The sequence below is a fragment of the Taudactylus pleione genome, unplaced genomic scaffold (assembly GCF_031769625.1).
Source record: "Taudactylus pleione unplaced genomic scaffold, aTauple2 ptg000305l, whole genome shotgun sequence".
NCBI lineage: Eukaryota > Metazoa > Chordata > Amphibia > Anura > Myobatrachidae > Taudactylus > Taudactylus pleione.
Window position 1 is genome coordinate 11,048,539 of NW_028284706.1, and position 26,413 is coordinate 11,074,951.

General features: G+C 45.3%; 1 protein-coding gene across 1 annotated transcript in view; it reads left to right on the top strand.

The window, feature by feature from the left end:
* GUCA1C (guanylate cyclase activator 1C) overlaps window positions 1-25,622 on the top strand; it is a 125,892-nt gene extending 100,270 nt beyond the window's left edge. The window contains exons 3-4 of the mRNA XM_088442158.1: window positions 2,757-2,844; window positions 25,489-25,622. Of these exons, the coding sequence (XP_088298284.1) occupies window positions 2,757-2,844; window positions 25,489-25,622 (222 nt within the window). The remainder of the gene's footprint in view (window positions 1-2,756; window positions 2,845-25,488) is intronic.
* The last annotated feature ends 791 nt before the right edge of the window (window positions 25,623-26,413 follow it).

Here is a 26,413-nt window from a genome sequence, read left to right on the forward strand (position 1 = left end):
CCGTGATGAGAAATGAGCACCAAGGTCTGTTTTGACTGCACTGAGGAAAATAAATAAGTCATACATAAAATAGTACATATACTGTGCAAATATTTGCACATTCCTTTAATATACCACTTAAGCAGTGGGAAGACTTTCCTTGTACATTTCCTACTTTCCACTTTCTGGGACAACACTGCTCTTTTTAAAATTATTTTTGACTAGTAAGATATGCTCAAAACAAGAAAGTATGTCATACTTCCCAACTTCTTAGAAATTATAATAGAGACCCAGACGTGCACCAAAAAGTGGGCGTGACCTCATGTCAAGGGGCGTGGCTTCAAATGAAAAGCCATCCCCAGCAAGCCACGCACCCGTTATCATCATTTTTTGGGGTATCCCCCCACCACAGGACACTGCGGCCTGCAGGTGAGACACTGGTACAGTATCCAAAAACCGGACTGTCTGGATAATCATGATTTTATTTAGACATACTTGACGAGCTTCTATAAGGAAGATATGATGATAGCTTATGGGCATACTTATTCAAATGATTCTGTAATACTCCTGGCTATAGTAGGCAAGATTCCCAAAATCAAACAGCATAAGCATTAGATTTTATGTAAAAATATATAATAATTTATTTTCCAATATTTCAGTGTCAGTGGTGTCTTCCACACTGTTGATAAATATTAGTCACAGTGGGTAACATTTAGGTAATTAAATACAATAATACACAACAATTGAGGGGCGAGAGGCCATGCACAACAGTAATTCATTCAATTTAAATGTTAGAAATATAAAGGATTCTACAAATGAAACACACTTATTGTACATTTGCCAGGGCCTAGCATTGTCCCTGAGATTACTGAAGGATCAAATCAAAATAGAGCTAGTTGAATGTTTTCTGGTTTACGTCTTGAGATAGATTTACTAAAAGTTCTAATAAGGATAATGACAGGTGCCTCTCATATCCACCAATCAGGATCTAGACTAGACTCAATAAATAATATAGCTGAGGATGGTACTGCTCTCTTTATAATAAAAAAAAAAACTTGACGTGGCAGAATCAAACAATCAAGACACTTATAAAAATTAATGAGTATTTAATTGAAGACTAATGCTGGCCATACACCTGCACGATTTCGGGCCGAATGTCCGATTTTCGACGAGTCTTACGATGAATCGTGTAGAAATCGTGTATTTTTAGAGTAGGATACGATCTGATGCACGCTCCCGCAGCTCCTGTAATCGGATCTTATGATCATATGTGCAGCGCATATGGTCCATCCTATCGTGTGCAGATCGTACCATTTATTTTGTGCATGTGATGCATCGTGCGTCCATTCATGTCATTTCAATTACTTTTTTTCTTGATGAGTATGTGAGGGAGGACACAATCGATTGTATGATAGATCATGTGCTAAGAAAAACAACAAACATGCTGCCGGGACTGCTAGGGAGCTCCAGGGAATCGTATGTGAATCTAATCTTATGCTGGTCGTGCAGGTGTATGGTCTAACATCATAAAAAGAAGTAAAAAATGACATACAAAGCAATGATGATATAAAACCCAATAGTATGTGTATATTATTCAGTGTGCATATTAAAATCCTGAGTTCTGTCAAATAAATATAAATGTATATATGTTTCCACTGTTAAATCTGGTATGCTGGCTGTAGAGAATGGAGATGTGTTAAAGCAGCATATAGGTATAATGTTGATCAATAGCAGCAATCCCATATTATAAGGATACTAATTACCAGTCAATTCCAGCATCACTCAGGGTATGCAATCGGGAAGCCTAAATACCGGCAGCCAGGTTCCCGACTGTCATATCCCGGCAAGGGTGAAATGCCGGGCGTCTAGATGTAGACGCCCGCATTTCCCCAACGCCGGGAGACCGGCGCCCGGCATCCCGATCGTAGTGATGCCGGGCGCCGCGAGCGGACAGCCGCGGGGGGGGGGTTAGGTTTAGGGCTCCTGGGGGGGACTTAGGGTTAGGCACCCCCCCGTGAGGGTTATGGTTAGGCTAGGGGGAGGGAGGGTTAGGGTTAGGCACCCCTGGGGGGGACTTAGGGTTAGGCACCCCCCCGGGGGATTTAGGATTAGGCAGTGGGGAAGGGCGTGGTTAGGGTTAGGCACTTAGAGAGGGGATTAGGGTTAGGCACTTGGGGGGGAAGTTAGGGTTAGGCACCCCTAAGGAGGGTTAGGGTTAGGGGGGTTAGGTTAGTAGATACTCACCTATCCACGATCGGGATTTCCAGCACTGTCGGGCTTCCGCTGCTTCGAACTCTGCTCATGTCGGGCTGCCGCTGATGGGAATCGAACCGCCGGCCATGCGGCTGGCGGTATTTCATACCCATTCCTCACTCAGGTGCTCCTATACTGAAGATCATGTATTTCCTAAGTGTGCAGCCCTGTTTACTGTTCCTCTGGAGTCTAGGTTATTGTACAACTAACTGACCAGAGGATAAACAGCAGATACTGTACTAATACGGCTGTAGCAATGCCCAAAAGCTGATTGTCCAGTCCCATATTGCTGTTGTAAGGATAGGATCATCTGTTGCCAGGACGACCACGGAGATGCAGATGGACAGAAATGTCACGTATACCCCAGTCTGACTGGTTTCACGTCTGTATGGAAGCGTTATCAAAGACTCCATAAATAATAGTGTGATTAACTACTTTTGGCAACACCTCCACTTTTCCCTTTTAGAACTTTTAGTAATTATATTCCATGGCTTTTATTTATTTATTTGGCTTTTTGTTTTTAGGCAGTCCAAGCTATAAATGGCCACCAAGGATTGAGCCCAGAAGAATTCACACAACTGTTGTTCCAAAAAATTGACGTGAATGGAGATGGTAAATATAAGAAATGAGCAAAATTACAGTGGAATTTCATGTTAACTGAATTGTGTGGGGGAGCAGGTTGTATGGCAGAGATGTGCAATACTGTCACCATATAACAGATGGAAATTCAGCTCATAATTCTACAATGCCATAACGGGGAGAAGAGCAGATGTAGCATAACATAACCTAAAAGCCGGGGCACACATACAACAAACAGTGCATAAAAAGTAATAATAAGTGACATAGAGAACATGCAGGAGGTGAGGAAAAAGGACGTACAGGTGGACAAGATGTGGCAGGCAAACGTACAAGAGGGAGGAGCGCCATACTTGAGAGAGCTAACAAGCTAAATGTGAGGAGTAGTCACAAGAAAGGGGGACCTGAAATGAGTATCCACGTATAGGACATGAGGGCAAGTGGAAGATAGATTAAGAGGATGACTAGTAGACTGCAAATACATTTGTTTTTAAAGGACTGTTTAAATAATGGTGGGCTGGTGGATAGTGAGTTCCATAGGTAAGAGGCACCTTGGGAGAAGTCTTGGAGGTGGAAGTGTGAACTGCTTATTAGGAGGTGAGTTGGCTGCCTTTGTCAAAGCAGAGAGGGCAGGAGGGGTTGTGGAGAGAGATGGTGTAGGGGGTAGGGAGTGTGATTAGTTTGAATTTGATTCTATATGGAATAGGGAGCAAGAGTAGCATGTGGCAGAAATAGGAGGCAGAAGTAGAGGTGAAACAGTCTAGCAGCAGCACTGAGGATGGCTTAAAATACTGACAGGTAGGAGGGAGCATGGACAGACAGAAGGAGATTGCATTCATTCAGCAAGAGATAAGAAGATAGTGCATAAGCATTTTGATGGTGTCAAGGCTGAGGAAGAATCTGCCATATTGCAGAAGTGGAATGTTTGAAAAAAAGACTGAATGTAGGGAGTGAAAGGAATAGAGGAGTCAGGAATGACTCACAGACAGTGGACTTGAGAGAGGAGAGCATAGTGGTATCAATTGTGAGGGAGAGGTGGGGCCAGGTAGGGACTTTCTAGGGAGGGATGATGGAGAGTTCTGTTTTGGATATGTTGAGTTTCAGAAAGTACTGAAACATCCATGAAGAGATGGCAGAGTGACATCTGAATATGGGAGAGAGGATGGAAGGAAAGATATGAGAGGAGGGGATGACAGGTAAATTTGGATGTCATCGCCATAGAGGCCGAAAGAGCTGGTTAGATCACCAAAGGAGGAAGAGACACCGCTTTCAATGAGAAGAGTAGAGGGCCAAGGACAGGCCTTTGTGCGACCAGAATGGGTAGAGGGAGAGGAGGGGAGGACGAGCCAGAGATAGCAACAGAAAATCAGTGGAAAAGTAGGAATTGAAACAGTATGAAAACATTGGCGTATTTATAAGGTACGCTGGGTGTGTGGTACAAACGGGCCCCTGGGTCCAGGGGAGCCCACACTGCACACCCTGCCCTCATGTTTAATACATACTTCTCTGGAGATCAGCATTGGGAAAATGGTGCAGCGCCCATTTTCCTGGAGATCTACACAGGCGCAGTAGAAGTGTCCCCAGACTGGGTGCCATGTTACTGGAGATCTGTACATTCACAGTAGAGGTGACCCCGGTACCATGGCACGGGTGAAATGTTACTGTGGAACTGCACATGTGCAGTAGACTCTGGCACCATGCGAGAGTCTACTGAACCACAGACGGGAGGGGGCACGCACGGAGTGGAAGGCTCAGAACAGGCTCCCTGGGTCAAAGTTCTGCTCAGCGCACTCAACTGTGAGGTCCGACTGGGACCCCAACCACTCATTTAGGCATCCCAGACAATTCCCACCCCTCTGTGAAGATTTTATCCAAATCCATCCATTGGAAGGCCCATAACAGTCTTACTAGGTCAATGTTCTGCCCAGTGAACACCAATGGGAGGTCCTTCCGGGGCCTGAACCCCCAAGTGTGTTTTTTGGGATCCAATGTTACCCCTCTGTGAAATTTTCATCCAAATGCATCTAGTGGAAGGATCAGAACAGGCTCCCTTGGTCAAAGTTCTGCCCATTGTACACCAATGGGAGGTCCAACTGGGACCCTAACCCCCTAAATCCTAGCCAGGATCCAACTGGACCACCTCACACCACCTGGTTTCATCCCAGTTAGTGCAGGAGTATCCGAATGTATAACAAACAAACCATTGAATTTATATATATATATATATATATATATATATATTATATATATAGAAACGCAATGGCCCGGCACTCATGCTTAACATTAGCTGCGCCCGGTGCCCTCACAGACAGGGGTAGTAATGAAGACAGAAGAATAAAGAAACTACAACACAGCAGGCTGCTTACAACGTTTCAATCTTATTATGATTTTTGTCAGGTATATACTGATTCTGCACCTAATCACTGCACCACTGACACCAGTCTACCAAGATAACTACCCCAAATTGTCACTATATATATATATATATATATATATAGTGCTCGAAGTGTGCCACTATGAGATGGTATGACATACCAGCACTTCTTAATTTGCATTGTCCCTCCCCTGCACACGTGCTGCAGTATATACCTAGTCATTAGCAGCTAGCACCAATGTGAAGGACAGGGGCTGTGATAAGCCCATCACAAATGAGCAACCTCCCTTCTGTACCCTCCCCATCCACCGCCAGTCTTGGGCTGCACCACCTAGGCTCCAGGAGGGGGGGTCTGCACTGCTGAGACACAGCAGAGAGCGGACAATAAGGTGCCTGGCAAGTAGGATTGGAAGAGGAGGATGCATCTCTTACTACTTCCATCATCCACATCCTCTTCCTGCTGCCTGTGTATGTGATGGCGCTGCCCCGCTGTGATCCACTTGTGCTGATGCCCCTGTGTATGCCCGTGCAGGGCATGTGCTTAGTCAGCTGTGTGAGTGACAGCAAATGCTCCTTCCTTTCTGCCCATGCGCACGTCTTCCGTCTACTTCTCGCAGGTGGACTCCCTCCTGTACCTTACAGTGCATGAGCCAGTGGACCCTCCACACTTCCCGGAGACCATGCAGCCCAGCACAGAGCAGCATGGGTTGTTGCTAGATCAAAGATGAAGAAAGGACCTCTGACATTACAACCACGTAACCGCTACAGCAGGACCGGTCAGCTACCAGTGTTACTATCCATGTGGGCATAGAGGGGGAATACAAACCTGCCCAAAGCTTGGCGAGCGAAGAGAGCTCACGAGGGGACACTTTTGGCCCCCCCGTTCTGTACATTGCCCCTCCCCCTTTTGTCGCAGGTCATGTGGTTGTAACATCAGAGGTCCTGTACAGCACATCATTCTAGACCCAACCGAGTACTATGTGGATAATAGTTTCAGACAGGCTGTAATGAAGCCCCCGGCTGACAGGAGCCCTCCTGTATGATGCACAGGGGGGCTGTGTGTGCTGTCTCTGTGGGAAGTTACCTGGCACCATCTTATAGCAACACTGGGGACAACTTTATACCTGTTTGTCTTATGGGAAGACTTTGCCTGCATTAATAGGGGGTAGAATCTCAGCATTTGTCAGTCTGTATATTAGTAACCTACTTCATAGTCAGTACAGTGCCACAGTCAGTACCCACAGCTCAGATATCAGCCTGCTTCTGTCATGGGATGCACACCACATTGGCCTTGTGAAATGTGATGAATGATCTGTAAACAAAGACACATTTGCTTTGAGTGTATTTTTGGGATACCTGCCCTCAGGGCCTTTCTAGGGGTGGGCAAGCCGTGCAATCGCACGGGGCGCTCCGACACCAGCCGACACTGGCCATCAGCATGGGGGAACGGGGGCGCAGTGCAACTGGCAGTAACAGCAGCGCTGCCAGTCCTACCTACAGGTCGGTGCAGGGCTGAGCTCTGCCAATCGACTTGGACGCTGCCCAGGCCATAACCTATGGTGACGTGGTGGCGTAACATCATAGGTCACTCAGCCGCCTGCTGGCTCCTAAGACCGAGAGGATGCAGCAGCGGGGCCCCAGGAGAGGATGCGGCAGTGGAGCCCCAGGAGTGGATGCAGCCTCCGGTAAACTTGAATCTAGGAACCCCGGAGCATCTCTTTTTCTACTGTGGGGGCGATTGTATTTTATTTTCTTTTATTGTATGGGCCAGTGTGTGTGTTTTTTTTTAAGGCCACGCCCCTTGGTGTGAGGCCATGCCTCCTTTTTCAGAAGAGCGCGTCTAGAAATTGCCCTGCCAGCCCTCACCTTGCCTGTATAATTGGTTTAATCTGAATAATGGGAATCTGCAACTCTCTTACTGCTGGACAGACCTGCAAGGGATCCTGAGTTCTCCCAACAACAAGCCATTGTCAATTTGTTTCCTCTGTAACCTTGTAAATCTGCTTCCTGATATAAAGGCTAACACTGTATGAGGTCATTATCCCAGGAGTGCAGGAACAAAATAGCACAATGTGCCCTTCTTCTACATGTGTATATAGTCACAACATAGATAGGTGTGTATTTTTTATTAATTTAGCATTAAATAAGTGTGTCTGTTTTATTAATGTAGTCTTATGTAGTGTTTGGCAATCTCTTAGTTAAGGGCAGAAATTGGCGATTACAGACCAAGATAAAGTTCAGAACATGGGGTACACTATATATCCCACTACAGTGCTTGAAGTGGGATGGTATGACATATCGGCACTTCTAAATTTTCATACCCCTACTTCATAATTTCCATATCAATCACTGGAATCAATCAATATATATTATTATTATATTTTTTTTTACATACATATACTGTACATATACATATATTTACATACATATACACATTTATATTTATATACACATGAATATTCCATAGACAAAAAACCTTATGGTTTCATATGTCCCATTAAGGCTGCTTAGACATGATCTGAAAATTCACAAAACCTATTGATTTTCTGCCACTCAAACTCCAAAAAGCAATGAAATTACGATCAATAAGGGTGACGCCTTAATGGACGTGTTCCTTGCGCAATACAGATATGGTATGCCATCACACCCTGTGGTTAACGGCAGATTCAGCACTCTCACAGAATGAGATTGCTGTCACTCACAAAATGGTGGCGCTGCTAATTCACAGAATTGTGTGCTCATAGCAGAGCAGCGGGTGTGCAGGAGGAGTACATGCCGTGCGCATCTGTGCTCTTGTGTAGGGAGAGCCCCCAAAGTGACGAAAATGGGGGAAGCCGCAAGGATCCGCCCCTTTTACAGCAAGCCACGCTCACTGTTCGGGTGCGTGACCTGTACCTCCTCAACATCTTTAAATGTTGGGATATACGGGTTTGGGAGGTGCAGAGTGCGAGATGGCTGTAGGCGTGTGGGGTAGCGGCAGCAGCAGTGGTGCAGAGCAGTGGCAGTGGTGCAGTGCAAAGGGGGCATCAGTGGGCGACAGAGGGCTCACTGGTAGTGAGTATACACCTGAGAAAATCAAATCAATAAGTCACGAATGCAGCAGTGAGATCTACGCATTTATGTAAAAAAACAAAAAGCGTAGTTACACCCCACAGAAAACAACCAGCCGCGGGCTTTGGAGCCCAAGTACTGGTTGTGTTAAATACAGGGGACAAACGACGTAGGGGTCCCCTGTATTAAGCACAACCAGCACCAGGCTTTTGAGATCCTGTCCTGGTTGCCAAAATACGTGGGACAAATGACATACGGGGTCCCCCGTATTTAGTGCAACCAGCACAGGGCTCTGAGCCGGTCCTGGTTCTGGAAATACAGGGGGGAAAAATGCATAGGGCTCCCCCTGTATTTCCCAAAACCAGCACCGGACTCCGTCTAGCAGGGGGGTGATACCACAGCCAGGGGAGCCCTTCCACCGGGTCCTCCAGCCGCAGCATCACCCCTGATCGCTGGTCAGCCCAGGCCGGGGATCCCTGGGGAGTTGGGGACCCCCCCACTAAAGGGGTCCCCCTCCTCAGGGCACCCCAGGCCCAGGATGATAGCCCAGGGCTATCCCCGGCACCCCTGGGCGGTGGGTGCCGGGTTGATTATGTATAGTGTGGTGCATAAGAAAATATAAATATTGTCTTTTGCAATAGTACTACAGGCCCCAGCAGGCATTTCCGCATGCTGGTACTTGGAGAACCATAAGTACCAGTAGGCGGGGTATTAAGGGCCTGCTGGCACCTATAGTATCCCTGCAAAAGAAATATTAAAATAAAACAAACAATCACCGTTTTTAAATGTATTTTATTATGCCGCACCTTCACCTGGAGGGCGACGGCCTTTAAGCTCTTTTACATGGCCGTCGCCCATCCAGGTCTTCTACGGCGTCTTCACCTGGAGCGCGGCGGCCAGTGAGCTCTTTTGTGCGGCCACCGCACATCCAGCGCTTCCCGTCATCTTCATTCTTCAGCTGGTCTCTCCAGCTCCCCGGCTGACGACTGAATGGACGGGGCTCGCACTGCTGGCTGTATTTAAGCCAGCAGAGGGGGCGGGGCGAAGACATCGCGAGCCGTGATTGGCGCCATTTGTGAAAAGAGTACGCTCAGCTCTCACTATTGAATTCAATGGTGAGAACCGTTCATTGGCTGAGGCGGAAGGCTAGCCTCTCTCAGCCAATGAGCGCTCAACATCGGGATTTCTGTACTGAAATCCCGGGTGGAGCTGTCAATCGGTCAGCTCCGGTTATCGCCGATTCTTTTTTTTTGCCAAGACCTGGATTGTGTGAAAAGGACCTGGTCCATGCATAGGTGGAGGTGAGTATGGATTTTTTTTTCACAGGTAATCCATTGATTTGTCTACTGGAGAAGAGGACAGATTGGCTTCTGGGATACATAGGTGAGTATGTGAGATAGTGTGTATGCATGTGTGAGTACATGTGTAATAAAATTATACTTTTCTATGGTGTGTGTTTTTTTCAATATTGCTTTTGCTGTGGAAGGTACCAGCAAGCCCGTCATGCCCCGCATGCTGATACTTGTGGTTCTCCAAGTACCGGCATGCAGGGAAGGCTTGCTGGGAGCTGTAGTTCCACAGCAAAAGCCATTATTTATATTTTCCAATCACCACACTTTACCGGGGAGCTGGAGAGACCAGCTGAAGAAAGAAGACGTTGGGAAGCCCTGGATGTGCGGTGGCCATGCAAAAGAGCTTACTGTGCGCCGCGCTCCAGGTGAAGATGCCGCAGAAGCCCTGGATGTCAGGCGGCCGCACAAAAGAGCTTACTGGCTGCCACGCTCCGGGTGAAGACGCCGCAGAAGCCCTGGATGTGCGGCTGCCACGCAAAAGAGCTTACTGGCCGCCGCGCTCAAGGTGAAGGTGCCGCAGAAGCCCTGGATGTCAGACGGCCGCGCAAAAGAGCTTACTGGCTGCCACGCTCCGGGTGAAGACGCCGCAGAAGCCCTGGATGTGCGGCGGCCGCGCAAAAGAGCTTCCTGGCTGCTGCGCTCCAGGTGAAGGTCCCGGTAAATAAAAGATTTATAAGACTGTGTCTGTGTGTTTTATTTGAATATTTCTTTTGAAGGGGTACTATAGGTGCCAGCAGGCCCTTAATACCCTGCATGCTGGTACTTGTGGTTCTCCAAGTACCAGCATGCGGGGGATACCTGCTGGGACCTGTAGTACTATTGCAAAAGACAATATTTATATTTTCTTATGCACCACACTATACATAATCAATCCGACACCCACCGCCCAGGGGTGCCGGGGATAGCCCCGGGCTATCAGCCTGGGCCTGGGGTGCCCTGAGGAGGGGGACCCCTTTAGTGGGGGGTCCCCAATTCCCCAGGGATCCCCGGCCTGGGCTGACTAGCGGTCAGGGGTGATGTTGTGGCTGGGGGACCCGGTGAAAGGGCTCCCCTGGCTGTGGCATCACCCCCCCGCTAGACGGAGTCCGGTGCTGGTTCTGGGAAATACAGGGGGAGCCCTATGCATATTTCCCCCTGTATTTCCAGAACCAGGACTGGCTCAGAGCCCTGTGCTAGTTGCGCTAAATACGGGTAACGATACTGGATCAGAACCTCTATACACTCCTTCCTATACCTTCTAATATCCTGCCTATACCTTCTAATATCCTGCCTATACCTTCTAAGGATGATGCTAATTTGCATACGCAGTCATACAGTGAATAAAGACTTAAGACCTGGAATCTGTGGTTCCAAAGCACAAGTATTATTCAAGTAAAAGTACAGTCAGTTACACACTATTGATCCAGACACAATTCGGCGCAAAGGAATTATACAGACCCAAGTACAGTATACAAACGCAGCACTTCCAGACCAGATGTTAGGCATCAGCAAGAAACCCCTCATCTATCAGCATTCAGCACGAAGACTAAAAACCCAGTGTTGAAGCACACATATTTATACCCCCCAGGAATAGACAACACAATAGGGAAGTTTGTTGCTGATGCTATTGGTTCCCAAGGGGGATACATCTGTTACAGAGCATTTAACAGGCTGATTCAAATAGACACAACCCAGCCTCCAACAACTGAGGGTCCCTAGATTCCTGCCACATGCAACATCCTAACAGTTATTCATATCATATACATTTTGTTGCTTGAAGCATCTGCGGTCCATAAGTTGAGAATGCATGATGCGATCTCCCCACTGATAATACCGGAATACTGTGGAAAGAGTTCGCATCAGTACAAAACCAAACACGGCTTACTTATCACGTATAAAACCTTAGTTACCAAACAATCTTTATTTCATAGCATTTATACTAAATGAACAAACTTAAATCTTATACCTTAAAGATTATGAAACCTTGTATGTGAATATGTAATGTGTGAGTATGTGGGGTTTGATATAAAGACGCTAGTTAACTGGGGACAGATGCGTGCGCATTTATCTACTAAACAGTGTTTTCATATAGGATCTTATGCATTCGCTAATATGCGACTAGTTAACAGCGCAATTGTGCGTATTACTGTGTATATGAGAAATGATGAAAGATGCAATCGCATGGTGCTAATAGTAATCTCGCCATATGTACTTAATTGTGAGTTTATCTAAAAATGGCGCTGGGGCGGCCATTCGCAAAATGGCATCTTGCGATTTCATTTCCAAGATGGCGTCTTGCAGCCAGTCGCAAGATGGCATCGCCTCAATTCAATTTTAAACTGATCTTGTCTCAGCCAATTATCCAGCTTCGACAGTCCACCCTTTGATAGCAAACAACATGCTATCACAATCTACTATTTGAATTTAATTTAGGCTTACATTTACATATTATTTAGTGTTATTGTGGGTGGCACAAGGTGGTTCTTAATCCATCAATAATGTGTCTCTGAGTGGGGACATAAAACTACTATTATACGCACACCGCGGATCTTGGAAGATCATGTGAAAGGTGTGGGAATGCACCAGTCTTATAAAAGCAGTCTTGAAGGGGAATTGAGACTTTACATTACCTGAGGTGTTCTAAAAATAATATTTCAATAATACATTCTATGCACGTCTAAATATTAAATTATGGTATTTCCTAGTTCAGGGTTATAATGCAGCTCTATATTTACCTTGGTATTCATATTGTCATTACTGACCACCATCATAGTTTCATTCTTGCGTTTTACTCTATTTTTACATTTTCCACACTTCAACACAATAGAAACACAATGGACGCATATGCCAATTATTATGACGACAATTAGTATAAGGATCAAGAATTTGCCTATGCTAACAATCACTTCCTGGACCCATTCCCCTAGACCTGAGGACCATTTTACTGGGTTCAGCCATAAAACCCATCCTTCTATCTTTTCCCCTACTTCAGCCACTGAAGCATTATGGTTCTTGCAAAACTCCCATTTTAGCTGCAGAATTTCACCCATCTTTCGGTCTATCACCTCCTTGGGGTCGCTGGTATCATTGGTGACATAGGTGCAACATTTTACTCCGAACTGGGTGGCTAATGTTACGCAATACCCTCCAGTAACAGCAGTTAAATAATTCAACACTAGCCTGTGTTGCACCAGTTCTTTCTTGAACGCTTGCAATTCTTTCCCTGTATACCTGAATGTGTCATCGTACATCTCGGTGATATTATCTATCAATTTAGCAAGTTCCTGAATATACCTAAAATTTAATGTACACCGAGCAATCCTGGTGGGATCCAGTGCGACTAAAACTTGAAAGCCAGTTGTCTCACTGATTAACTGAGTGGCTTTATGCACATCACTAGGTATCATATTTCTTTTGCCTCTGTGTTCATATTGTGTGTGAAGATATGGTGACGGCGTGTTTTTATGTATACCAAGCAGGGTCATAACTTCTGGGACTACTCTTCCCAGGTAACACAAACCTTCGGAACTCGGGGAGAGCCATTTATACGCTTTTCTTCCACATGTGAAATATACATTATCAGGGAGAACACATTTCCCTTGCAAACAATCCTATATCTGGATCTTCCATCTGGTACATGCAAGTTTCTGGCTGTATTATTTTAGCACAATAACCATTTGGCACCTTACCAATAATTTCTTTGGTGGAAGTCAATGTATACCGATACCTAAAATATTTCCCACCAGATTTAATTGAGCGCAACAGATCATGGTTTATGGGCTCATTATCAGCTCTTTGTGAGAAGGTCATCGTCTGATTATTCCCCGTCACTTCCCAACTCCCGGGTTTATTGGGGTTGGATATGTTCAAACACAAAAGCGATCTATCTGCTTGGAATTGATAGAGTTTGAAATGAGGTGGTTTGGATGAGAGGAACTTTCCATCCAATGTTTTCCCTTTCTGTAATTCTAAAATTTCCGTGATATTCAGTGGAAATGGCACCCTACATTATGCTGTCCCTGTGGCACATGTGAACACACCCAGCAATCAGTTTGATTTAACACTTTGCCTACCATGCTATGATAATCCTCTAAAGGATACCCACCCCAGTATGGGTTGTATTTAGGTTGACACCATTGGATACAGTTCTCATCAATAGGGACCAACATAGCTCACAAATACAGGAATCTTCAGACGATAAACCTCCACACCGTCCCCGAGTATCTGGAATGACAACTCTCTTAACAATAACAGTACTAAGATTGGTCAGACACTCCCCTGATTGGCATTGCACTCCTCCTGACTCCACTCCATCAGCACTATCATCAGCTCCCATTTCCTCGATCGGTCTCCCATCACAGAAACTGGATATTCCCGAACCGACCAAGATGGTGAACACTCTAAAAGAGAATATGAAAATGAACACAGCAGGCCCGTCCATTGTCACAACAAGACCTGCAAGTTTCTTTTAGTTCAGGTATCTCACTACAACCTTTTCAATCCTCCCGGAACAAGCTTGCGAGCGACAGGTCCTCACTATTAGCCTTGTCTCCGACTTGTTTCACCACCGGTTGATTGACCTTTTTGCAATGAGTAGAATGGACCCAGGTATCTCTCTCTGCCACCTTCAAAAATGTAGTACTTGTCAGCAGCACCTGGTACGGACCTTCCCACCGATCCGTCAAACAACCTGAATGCAAGAAATTTCTGATCATTACATATTCTCCTGGTTCAACATCATGACAGTTAGTTTCAGGCATATCATTAGACAACAATTTCAGTTTCTGCTGCTGTTGCTTTAACTGCTTACTCATTGATATAAGATACTTTACAGTTACCTCGTTGTTACCCTTCAGGTCTTCCTGTGGACTTATAATCAAATGAGGTTGTCTACCGAACAGTATTTCAAATGGGGACAAATTTAGAGGGGGTCTAGGAATGGTCCTTATGCTATGTAGGATCAAAGGCAACGCTTCTGGCCATCCTAGTCCAGTCTCTGCCATGATTTTACTTAACTTATTTTTAATAGTCCCATTCATCCTCTCTACCTTGGCACTGGCTTGCGGTCGGTAGGGGTATGAAGTCGGCTTTTAATACCCATCAGCTTACACATATTTTGAAAAACATCACCTGTGAAATGAGTACCCCTGTCACTCTCAATGATTTTAGGGATACCGTACCTGCATACAAATTCCTGAACTCTTTTCTTTGCAGTAAACGCAGCAGTATTAGTGGCCGCTGGGTAGGCCTCCACCCAGTTAGAAAATACGTCAGTGCACACTAATACATACTTAAGGTTCCTGCAGGGTGGTAATTGGATGAAATCAATTTGTATCACCTGGAAAGGTCCATCATTCGGTGGAATGTGGGACGGTTCGATAGGGATCGCTTTCCCTATGTTCTTCCTCAAGCAGGTCAGACAGGACATTGCTATCTTTTCTGCTTGTGAAGAAAAACCTGGTGCGCACCAGTATGCTCTCACCAACTTGCACATACCTTGTTTGCCTAGATGAGTCAGACCGTGTGCTGCCTCAGCCAGGCTGGGGTAATATGCCTTGGGGGCTACCGGCTTACCTTGTCCGTCCCTCCAGAGCCCGGAGGACTCTTGCCCACATCCCTTGGACTTCCAAATGGATCTTTCCTGAATTGAACACAAATTTTGCATCTCAATTAATTTCAGCATATCAATTGTTTGGAAAGATAATTTTTTCAGTTGGAGAAAACATTTTTAACCCTGCTGCCCATTTTGCAGCTTCATCGGCTCTGTTGTTGCCCAGTGACACCGGATCATCCTCACATGTATGGGGTTTACATTTAATTACTGCCACTGCTTTGGGCAGTTGGATTGCTTCTAAAAGATGTTTTATGTGTCGGGAATGTGCAACTGGTGTGCCTGCTGCTGTCATAAAATTTCTCAGATGCCATAGAGCCCCAAAATCGTGCACCACCCCGAACGCATACCTTGAGTCAGTGTAAATGTTAGCAGATTTGCCTGCCGCCAGTTCACACGCTCTAGTTAGTGCTACTAACTCTGCCACCTGGGCTGAGTGAGGAGGACCAAGAGGCTTAGCTTCTATGATGTCTGTGTCATTTACAACAGCATAACCTGTACATAATTCACCTGTGTCTGTTTGTCTATGACAACTCCCATCCGTATAAAAAGTCATATCCATATTCTATAAAGGTGTGTCATGTATGTCAGGTCTAGCAGTAAAGGTCTGATTCAGATATGTCATACAATCGTGCGTATCATTATGTCTGCTAAACTCACCTCCCGCCAGCAACTTCCACCCTTTGTACATCATGTTGTACATATTGTAAATACGTTGCTGGATTCAGCGTGCTGCAACGTTTAACAGTAATGTTTGCGGGTGCGATTAGTGCTAGTTCCCATTTGGTAAACCTAGCTGAAGAGACATGTCTGGTTTGAGCTGAGTTCAAGAGAGCAGATACAGCATGGGCAGTGTAGACAATCATATCATGACCCAATACTACGTCCTTACTTTTACTCACCAATAGAGCGGTAGCTGCTACACTTCTCAAACAGGTGGGGAGTGATCTCGCCACAGTGTCCAATTGGGCACTGTAGTATGCTACAGGCCTATTGGCATCACCATGTTTTTGTGTAAGGACACCTGCAGCACAACCATCGGCTTCCATACAATACAAATCAAAAGGTTTTTCCTAATCAGGTATTCCCAATGCAGGAGCTTTTGTCAGACTATCCTTAAGATTAAGGAAAGCCTGCTCTGATTCCTCTGTGTGTATGACATGATCGGGCTTTAGGGAAGAGACTAATTCCTGTAAAGGCAAGGCCAAAATAGAAAAACCTGGGATCCACATTCTACAGTATCCACACATTCTCAAGAAGGTACGAATTTGCTGTTGAATCTGCTGCAGTGTCATATTTTGTATGGCCTGGATTCTATCCATTGTAAGTTGTTGTAAACCCTGGGTTAGGCAGTGTCCCAAATATTTTACTCTGGATTGGCACGGCTGTAGTTTGTCCTTAGCCACCTTGTGTCCTGTTTGCGAGAGATGAAATAACAAAAGTTTAGTATCATTTAAACATGACATAAATGAGTCAGAACATAGCAATAAATCGTCCACATATTGAATTAGAACAGATCCGTTGGCAGGTTGAAAAGATTGTAAACAGTTGTGCAATGCCTAGGAGAAGATACTGGGGCTGTCTATGAAACCTTGGGGTAACTGTGTCCATGTGTATTGTAAACCTCTGTATGTAAATGCGAATAGATACTGACAGTCAGGGTGGAGAGGCACAGAGAAGAAAGCAGAACAGAGGTCAATGACAGTGAAATGGGTTGCATTTGGTGGGATCTGCATCAGAATGACAGCTGGATTTGACACTACAGGGAATTGGCTCTCTACCACCTTATTAACATCTCTAAGGTCTTGTACCAGCCTATAACCCCTTCCACAAATCTTTTTCACTGGAAAAATGGGACTGTTGGCTATACTAGCTGTACGAACTAAAATTCCCTGTTGCAATAATTGCTCAATTATTGGAAAAACCCCTAATTCTACCTCCTGTTTTAGTGGGTACTGGGGAATTTTTGGAGCTTGCCTACCGCTTTTTAAATTTACCATTACAGGGCTTACGTTTGCCATTAATTCAGTGTCCTGTCCATCCTTAGTCCAAAGGGAATCTGGAATTTGGGACAACATTTCATCTACCTGAGATGGATTTTCATTTAAACTTGTAGAGTGATAAATTATCCTTTGGGGAGTGTTCAATATATCCCGCACCTCGTGTGCAACTCTCTCTGGGATATCTAAAAATACACCATCAGGCGTGCAATATATAACACATCCCATCTTACATAACAAGTCTCTACCCAGCAGGTTAGTAGGAGCTGTAGCAGCCAGAAGGAAAGAATGCCTGGTATGCAATGGCCCAATAGTAACCTCTGTAGACTTTGTTAAAGGATAATGTTCCACTTTACCTGTTACACCCATTGTTGGTACTGTCTCAGTGGTCACCTGTAAATTAACGGGAGATTTTATCACTGACCTGGTTGCCCCTGTGTCTACAAGAAAAGGATATTTAGTACCAGCTACATCAACCATCATGACCGGTTCTTCCCTAGTACTTCCCGTTAACCTGACTATCTGTAGACTACAGGTATGTCCTGACCCCTAGTGTTGGCTACCATTCTCCAATAAAGCATTTACGGCCACAATTGGGGCTGGTGCCTGCTGGACATTTGCTAGTCTCTGTGCATATCCCTTATGGGGATATCCAGGTCTTCCTTGACTTGGGGTTCCTACTCTTTTTACTGTACAGTTTCTACATAAGTGTCCTGTTTGTTTACAGTTAAAACATGTTCGTGGATCGGGTGAAGACATGTGTTGTTGTGAGGTTTGAGCAGAGGGTAAAGGTGGTGGATATGGGTAAGGATAGGGAGGGTAAGGGTATTGTGGGGGATATGAAGTTTGTGAGTAGTATGGGACCTGTGGTTGTATCGGGTTAGTGGGATAGAGCTGTGATTGTTGCGTAGGGTTAGTGAGGGCATATACTTGTTCAGATGTAAGTGTGTGTGCAGGTGCAAGTGTGTCTGTTGGCTGTGATGTTACCGTCATTCCCTCCAGAGCTTGGATACTGACAGCCATTAGTTTTTCACTCTGGGCTTCTCTCTTCTTTGAGATGTTTTTATCATGTTCGATGGCGGTTTCTATGAGGGTATCTATTGTGAGTCCCCGCCAGACAGGCTGTGAGGTCCGAACCCGGGTTTTTAAACTCTCTTTCAGACCGTCCACGAGTACCGTGACTATCATTCTCCTGTGGTGAGTGCTATCTTTAATATCCTCTATCCCAGTGTACTGGGTGATAGCCTGCAGTGCCCAGTCGCAATAATCTTCTGCAGTTTCACTCTCCTTTTGCTTAATGGTGAAAATTTTGTTCCAGTTAACTACTGCTGGAAAATATACACCCAATTGAGTCACAATGCGGGAAATGTTACCTTGGTTTACTTGGTCTGTTAAGGGAACACCACCATCCAATACACAATCCGTGAAAAATTTTGTCACGGTATTGCATGTTAGACAGGCCCTTAACACCACACGCCAATCTTTATTAGTGGGCTCATGTGAACTACCCAAATTTCTCAAAAATCTTTCACATTTGGCTAGTTCCTTTTTGGGATCGGGGAAATCATTTATGATGGAATTTAGTTCTGCTCTTGTCCAAGGACAATGCATTACTACTTCCCTTGTGGGCACTACACCATTCGCATCTGCATTTCCATTTGGAATAGTTATTGTCCGAATGGGATGCAGACCAGTAGCGCTGCTATCTTTGACCTGGTTACCTGGCTGAGGGTTTAATCTGCTGCTGCTACGTATGGTACGAACAACTTCCTCTACGGGTGCAGAGGGTGTTAACACTTCCCTTGCTGTTACCGATGGAGATGGCGGCACCACTCGTGATTGTGGTGATGCAGCATCTATCATTTGCACAGCATATGAAATGGCAGACATCACAATAGGCTCATCATCCACATCATAAACATTGTCTTTATGATTGCTTAATAGAGGGTACAAATTGTTTGTTACATTTTTATGATTATTTTTGGTAACTGTACTTGCACCTCCATCCACATAAGGTGGGGGAGGTGAGCGTGAACTGCTGACAATACTCTCCACAACGCTATCTTGCGGCTCGCCCGTATTGCAATTTAGCATCGCGGATGTATTCTCTGGCAATGTGCTCGCAACGCTAGTTTGCGTCGCTTGCACATTTTTAAGCCACGCATCCCCTTCATACTGCCACAGTTTTAAACATTCATAATATTTAACCTTTTTCTCTTGGGAGCGCATCAGACCTATGTGATCCCGGACATTGTCTAATACATTTTTATCAAAACTACCAATTCTGGGAAACGGTCTAACACTCTTCATCGTCATTTTATACCATGCATCACAATACCTTATCGCATAAGTACCGTACTTAGTATGCATAATAGGGATGTGCAGGCTCGGATAGGTTCGAGTTTGCACGTGGAGTTCGGATTTTTCCCTCCAAAAAAACGGAACTCAGAAAGAGGCAAAACGTCATCTTACATGGACGAACATCATCATTCCTGGACTTTTGTCCAGGAATGATGATGTTCGTCCATGTAAGATGACGTTTTGCCTCTTTCTGAGTTCCGTTTTTTTGGAGGGAAAAATCCGAACTCCACGTGCAAACTCGAACCTATCCGAGCCTGCACATCCCTAATGCATAATATGACGAGCTGATCCGATCGGCGCCTCCATTAGCAGCACATCATTGTCTAACATCTCTACTGTTTGTGCGGCTCCCATTCTGAGACAAAATCCTACGCTTTTCAATAAAGATTTAAACTGGTGAAAGACAATCAAGATACTTTCACTTACCTGTGGACGATTTAAGTCGGCGGTGCCCACACACCTGGATTAGATTTGAAAAAGGCAACTTCCACACCCAGATAAGATTTAGTAAGGCAACTTCCACACCTATGGAAGTTTGTATGTCGGCTACTTCCATGCACCTCTCTACAACAAAGACAACATGTACACCTGCTACTGTGTATAGAACGGTAAAGCTGCTTACTGAGCAACTAGCACTTAGCCCTTAAAGGTCATACGGTACCTCTAACTGTAGGGAACAAGTTACCCCTACCAACAAATACTCACTGTTACACACTTTTTCCTGCGCAGAAAAATACACGTTAACCCAGATATTGATAACAATTGAAAAAATTTAAACCTCAACGGCTTTATTTAAACACGTGGCAGCACAACCGGAAGTACGTATACGCTATTGTGCGACCAGTCGCATACACAATAATGCGTCTACCACACAACCGTATGACAACTACGCAAAAGTGCATCTTTGCTGTGCGCAAACCTGTGACTCAGCCGCGTGCTCAATACTGCGGCACCCCTTTAAACGTTAGGTTCAATCAACAGAGGAAAACAAACTTTTTCCTCTCTTCTCCCTGGATTCTAGTCAGCTTCCTTGATTCACACGGAAACGGATAGCAATCTTTCAGCACAAAGCGGTTGCAGGTAAACCCTGCATGTGGCCACTCCACCCTTTGCTGAAATATCGATAACCATATGTACCGTGTGAGCAGGTAAGTGACTTCACTACGAGCCCCCAACTAACGATACTGGATCAGAACCTCTATACACTCCTTCCTAAACCTTCTAATATCCTGCCTATACCTTCTAAGGATGACGCTAATTTGCGTACGCAGTCATACAGTAAATAAAGACTTAAGACCTGGAATCTGTGGTTCCAAAGCACACGTATTATTCCAGTAAAAGTACAGTCAGTTACATGCTATTGATCCAGACACAATTTGGCACAAAGGAATTATACAGACCCAAGTACAGTATACATACGCAGCGCTTCCGGACCAGATGTTAGGCATCAGCAAGAAACACGAAGACTAAAAACCCAGTGTTGGAGCACACATATTTATACCCCCCAGGAATAGACAACACAATAGGGAAGTTTGTTGCTGATGCTATTGGTTCCCAAGGGGGATACATCTGTTACAGAGCATTTAACAGGCTGATTCAAATAGACACAACCCAGCCTCCAACAACTGAGGGTCCCTAGATTCCTGCCACATGCAACATCCTAACAGTTATTCATATCATATACAGTTTGTTGCTTGAAGTCTCTGCGGTCCATAAGTTGAGAATGCATGATGCGATCTCCCCACCGATAATACCAGAATACTGTGGAAAGAGTTCGCATCAGTACAAAACCAAACACGGCTTACTTATCACGTATAAAACCTTAGTTACCAAACAATCTTTATTTCACAGCATTTATACTAAATGAACAAACTTAAATCTTATACCTTAAAGCTTATGAAACCTTGTATGTGAATATGTAATGTGTGAGTATGTGGGGTTTGATATAAAGACGCTAGTTAACTGGGGACAGATGCTTGCGCATTTAGCTACTAAATGGTGTTTTCATATAGGATCTTATGCATTCGCTAATATGCGACTAGTTAACAGCGCAATTGTGCGTATTACTGTGTATATGAGAAATGATGAAAGATGCAATCGCATGGTGCTAATAGTAATCTCGCCATATGTACTTAATTGTGAGTTTATCTAAAAATGGCGCTGGGGCGGCCATTCGCAAAATGGTGTCTTGCGATTTCATTTCCAAGATGGTGTCTTGCGGCCAGTCGCAAAATGGCGTCGCCGCAATTCAATTTTAAACTGATCTTGTCTCAGCCAATTATCCAGCTTCGACATGGGAGACCACTACGTCATTTGTCCCCTGTATTTTGGCAACCAGGACAGGTTCTCAAAAGCCTGGTGCTGGTTGTGCTTAATACAGGGGACCCCTACATCATTTGTCCCCTGTATTTAGCACAACCAATACTGGGGCTCCAAAGCCCGGGGCTGGTTGTTTTCTGGGGGGTGGGGCCACACCATTTTTTTTTTAAACACAGGCAGCCAGTCATGGTTGTGCTTAAATGCAGGGAACAAATGACATAGAGTTTCCCCATATTTAGGCACAACCAGCTCCGGGCTAGTCAGAACCAGCCATGGTTGCCAAAATATGGGGGACAATTGACGTAGGGGTCCCCTGTAGGTTATGCAACCAGAAAAATGGTAGTTGCTCAGATCAGCTTAATTGCATAACACAGGTGCTTGTAAAGGGCGGGGTTTACACTGAACACAGAGAAAAAGAGATTTGCCCTACAGCACACTGCAGCAAAAACAATACTTAAATCCTACATAATAATAGAGATTTAGAGGTTATGGTTACACATATTTGCAAATATATGAATAAGCGCCAGGCCAATCGTCAAGGCTCCTCTATACTGGCGTCCCTAATATTAAGGGGTTTATCTAAAAATGGTGCTGGGGCTGCCATTCGCAAAATGGTGTCTTGCGATTTCATTTCCAAGATGGCGTCTTGCAGCCAGTCGCAAAATGGCGTCGCCGCAATTCAATTTTAAACTGATCTTGTCTCAGCCAATTATCCAGCTTCGACATGGGAGACCACTACGTCATTTGTCCCCCGTATTTTGGCAACCAGGACAGGTTCTCAAAATCCTGGTGCTGGTTGTGCTTAATACAGGGGACCCCTACATCATTTGTCCCCTGTATTTAGCACAACCAATACTGGGGCTCCAAAGCCCGGGGCTAGTTGTTTTCTGGGGGGTGGGGCCACACCATTTTTTTTTTTAAACACAGGCAGCCAGTCATGGTTGTGCTTAAATGCAGGGAACAAAGGACATAGAGTTTCCTCATATTTAGGCACAATCAGCACCGGGCTAGTCAGAACCAGCCATGGTTGCCAAAATACGGGGGACAATTGACGTAGGGGTCCCCTGTAGGTTATGCAACCAGCACTGGCCTCTGATACAGGGGGGGGAAATTAGTAGGGTCCCCCTGTATTCTCCAGGACCAGCACCGGACTATTTCTAACGGGGGGCTGATGCCACAGCCAGGTGAGCTCTTTCACCAGGCCCCCCAGCCGCAGCATCAACCCTGACCGCTAGTCAGTCCAGGCCAGGGATCCCCGAGGAGCTGGGGACCCTCCCAATAAAGGAGTCCCCCTTCTCAGGGCACCCCAGGCCCAGGCAGATAGCCCAGGGCTATCCCTAGCAACCCTGGGCGGTGGGTGCTGGGTTGATTATGTTGTGTGGTGCATTTTAAAGAATATTTTCTTTTGCAGGTAAACTATAGGTCCCAGCACATCTCCCTACATGCTGGTACTTGGAAAACCACAAGGGCAGCAGGGCTAACTGCCACCAGTAGTCCACCCGTAAAAAAAAATATTAAAATAACACAACACACTTTAATATTGTAATATTTTATTTTACAGGTCTTCACCTGGGGGACGGCGGCCTTTAAGCTCTTTGCATGGCCGCCGCCACCCCAGGACTTAGGCATCTTCGCCTGGTGGGCGCCAACCCGCCAGGGCTTCAGTGTTTTCGCCTGGCAGGTGCCAACCCGCCAGGGCTTCGACGACTTCACCTAGTGGGCGGCAGCCTGTGATAGCTCTTTTTTGTGGCTGCCACCCACTAGGACTTCCGGCATCTTTGTCTAGTGGGTGGCAGCCTGTGATAGCTCTTTTTCATGGCTGCCTCCCACTAGGACTTCTGGTGTTTTTGCCTGGCGGGCAAAAACCCTCCAGGGCTTCGGCGTCTTCACCTGGCAGGCACCAACCCGCCAGGGCTTCCACGTCTTCACCTAGTGGGTGACAGCCTGTGTCAGCTCTTTTGCATGGCCGCCGCCCACTAGGACTTCCGGTGTCTTCGCCCGGCGGGCGGCAACCCGCCAAGGCTTTGGCTTTTTCGCCTGGTGGGCGCTAACCTGTCAGGGCTTTGGCCTCTTCACCTAGTGGGCGGCAGCCTGTGTCAGACTTCCGGTGCCCTCGCCCGGTGGGCGGCAACCCGCCAGGGCTTTAGCATCTTCGCCTGGCGGGCGTCCACCTGCCAGGGCATCTGGCATCTTCAACTAGTGGGCGGCAGCCTCTGTCAGCTCTTTTGCATGGCCGCCCACCCACTAGGACTTCTGCAGTCTTCACTTGGGGGGGTGGCTGCCACCTCCCCAGGGCTTCTATGGTCCTCTGCAGGTGCCGCCGCCTCCAATGACGTCACGAGTCGTGATTGGCTCGTGGTGGCCATCTTTGAAAATTAAATATGGCCACAGCAAGCCAATCACTGATCGCGACGTCATCGGCGGCGGCAGCTGCGGGACCGGCGCCTGTTCGGGTGTCGTCGGCGGGCCTGGATATGAGAAGATCTTGTCCCCACCAGCCATTCTGCCGAGTACGGCATTTTAAAATTCAAAGATGGCCGCCACGAGCCGTGATTGGCTAGCGGCGGCCATCTTTGAATTTCAAAAATGGCGCTGAGGCGCCATTTTTGAAATGGGCGCCGCTGCCGTATTCGGCATTATGGCTGTAGGGGTCTGAATCCTCTTCGGTTCAGGCCCGTCATCAACGCCCTCACCGCCGCTGGACCCTGCGCTGCTGCTGGACCCTCCGCCGACAACACCCACGCCCCCGCTGACACCCACATCCCCCGCCAACAACTGTGACCCGCCGCCACTGAGATCCCCACTGCCGCATCCATGTCCCCGCCGCTGCTTTGCCCGCTACTTCCCCCAAAAACGACGGCCGTCTTGCTGCACCCAAGTGAAGCCACTATGACTACACCTGCTGGAAGGTCCTACTGCGGCTGCGCAACAAGTTGAAAAGTCCTATCTTTATAATGGCGCGTTCTTGAGGTAATAGTTTAAAAATTGTCACTTTCTAATTTACCTGAACCCCAAAAGCACGTACCCTGGCACAATAGCTACCTAATAAAACAAACCCCAAGTCTAAATTCCACCCCGAACTTGAGTTTTGCCTTCCCAAAAATCCCCCATTGACTACTGCACAAAAGGGTTCCTAATTCACAATGTCAGAAAAACTCACAGTTGGAGCATTTAGATTACTCCCAAATCCTCATTTTTTATGTTTTTGCCCTGAAATTTGGCATGCAGCACCCAGTGACAGTTCTACCCGGCCATGCCAAATTTCAGGTCCGTACCTCCTATAGCATTTGAGGTGTAGCACCTTGAACACCCTGCCCCCCCTTCAGAATTCTCTATGGAGAAATCCGTTTTTTTAGATGCACCCTTACTATAAGGGCACAACTGTGCCCTTATAATACACATACGCATACTCACAAATATTTATAATTGAATCAGGGAATGTTACATTTATTCTGCGTTTAATATATACTGGCGTGTACATTTGAATTAGATACAACTGCCCAAAGATTATTTGACAACTCAAATTAAGAAATTGTCTTGCATCTGACGAATAGTCTGTTTTGTTGCTCTTTATATTGCAATACATGTATATAAATATGAATTCTGAATGGGTTTTATTTTTTGTTTTTTTAGGAGAATTGACATTGGATGAATTTATCAATGGAATACAAAAAGATCCTGCTCTTTTCGAATTAATTTCAAAAAGTTTTGATCTTTCTAATGTACTGAAAACAATACAGAATGGAAGACGGAGAAGTATCCCATGAAAGAAGGTGTATTATTGCTGTTTATAAAGATGTTTTACTTTATGAGGAATTTTCTCTTGATCGTTCAGTGATTATTTTAAAAATGATGGTTAGGGAGGAGTACAGCAATAGTAGGACAAGCTTTTTGCAATTTGCATTGATTTGAAGGAATGTTCTATTTTATGTAATATGACATGACTATAACAGACTTCATCAGGCCAGGGAAAAGTAATCTTTCAGCTATTAACAGATTGAAATCCAGTTTAATGAATTAAAAAAGGATTAACTTCTATCTGGATTACATAAGAAGAGAGAAGATACTGTCTGACCTTTTAATGTAACTAATCACTACTTAAATTAGCAATAACACTGCAATGCTCAGCTACCAGACCCAAACAATGTTATTTGATAAGGTCAGGATGATTCTAACATAGCCTTAATGTGGTATATAAAAATATTGTGAATATTTAATTCATATTTGAACATTATTTGTAATAAACAAAGCTCTCAATGTTAATTAATGTCACGTAACATAATATAGTTCTTCAATATTCACATATGTGAATAACTGTTGTACTTGTATATATAACTGCTACTTGTATATATATTTTAATAGAAGCATTATGTACATTATCTAGTAATTGTTGGTGCTTATTTAAATGTCTGACAAGATTTGCAAGAAATAGTTGGATTGACTATTTGAAAAATGAAATATGAAGCATAAGGCATACTAACACAAAATGAAAATGGTTGCCAACACATTTGCTTAGCTGTACTATAGTTTTAGAATAAATGAGGAGAAATAGTTTCAA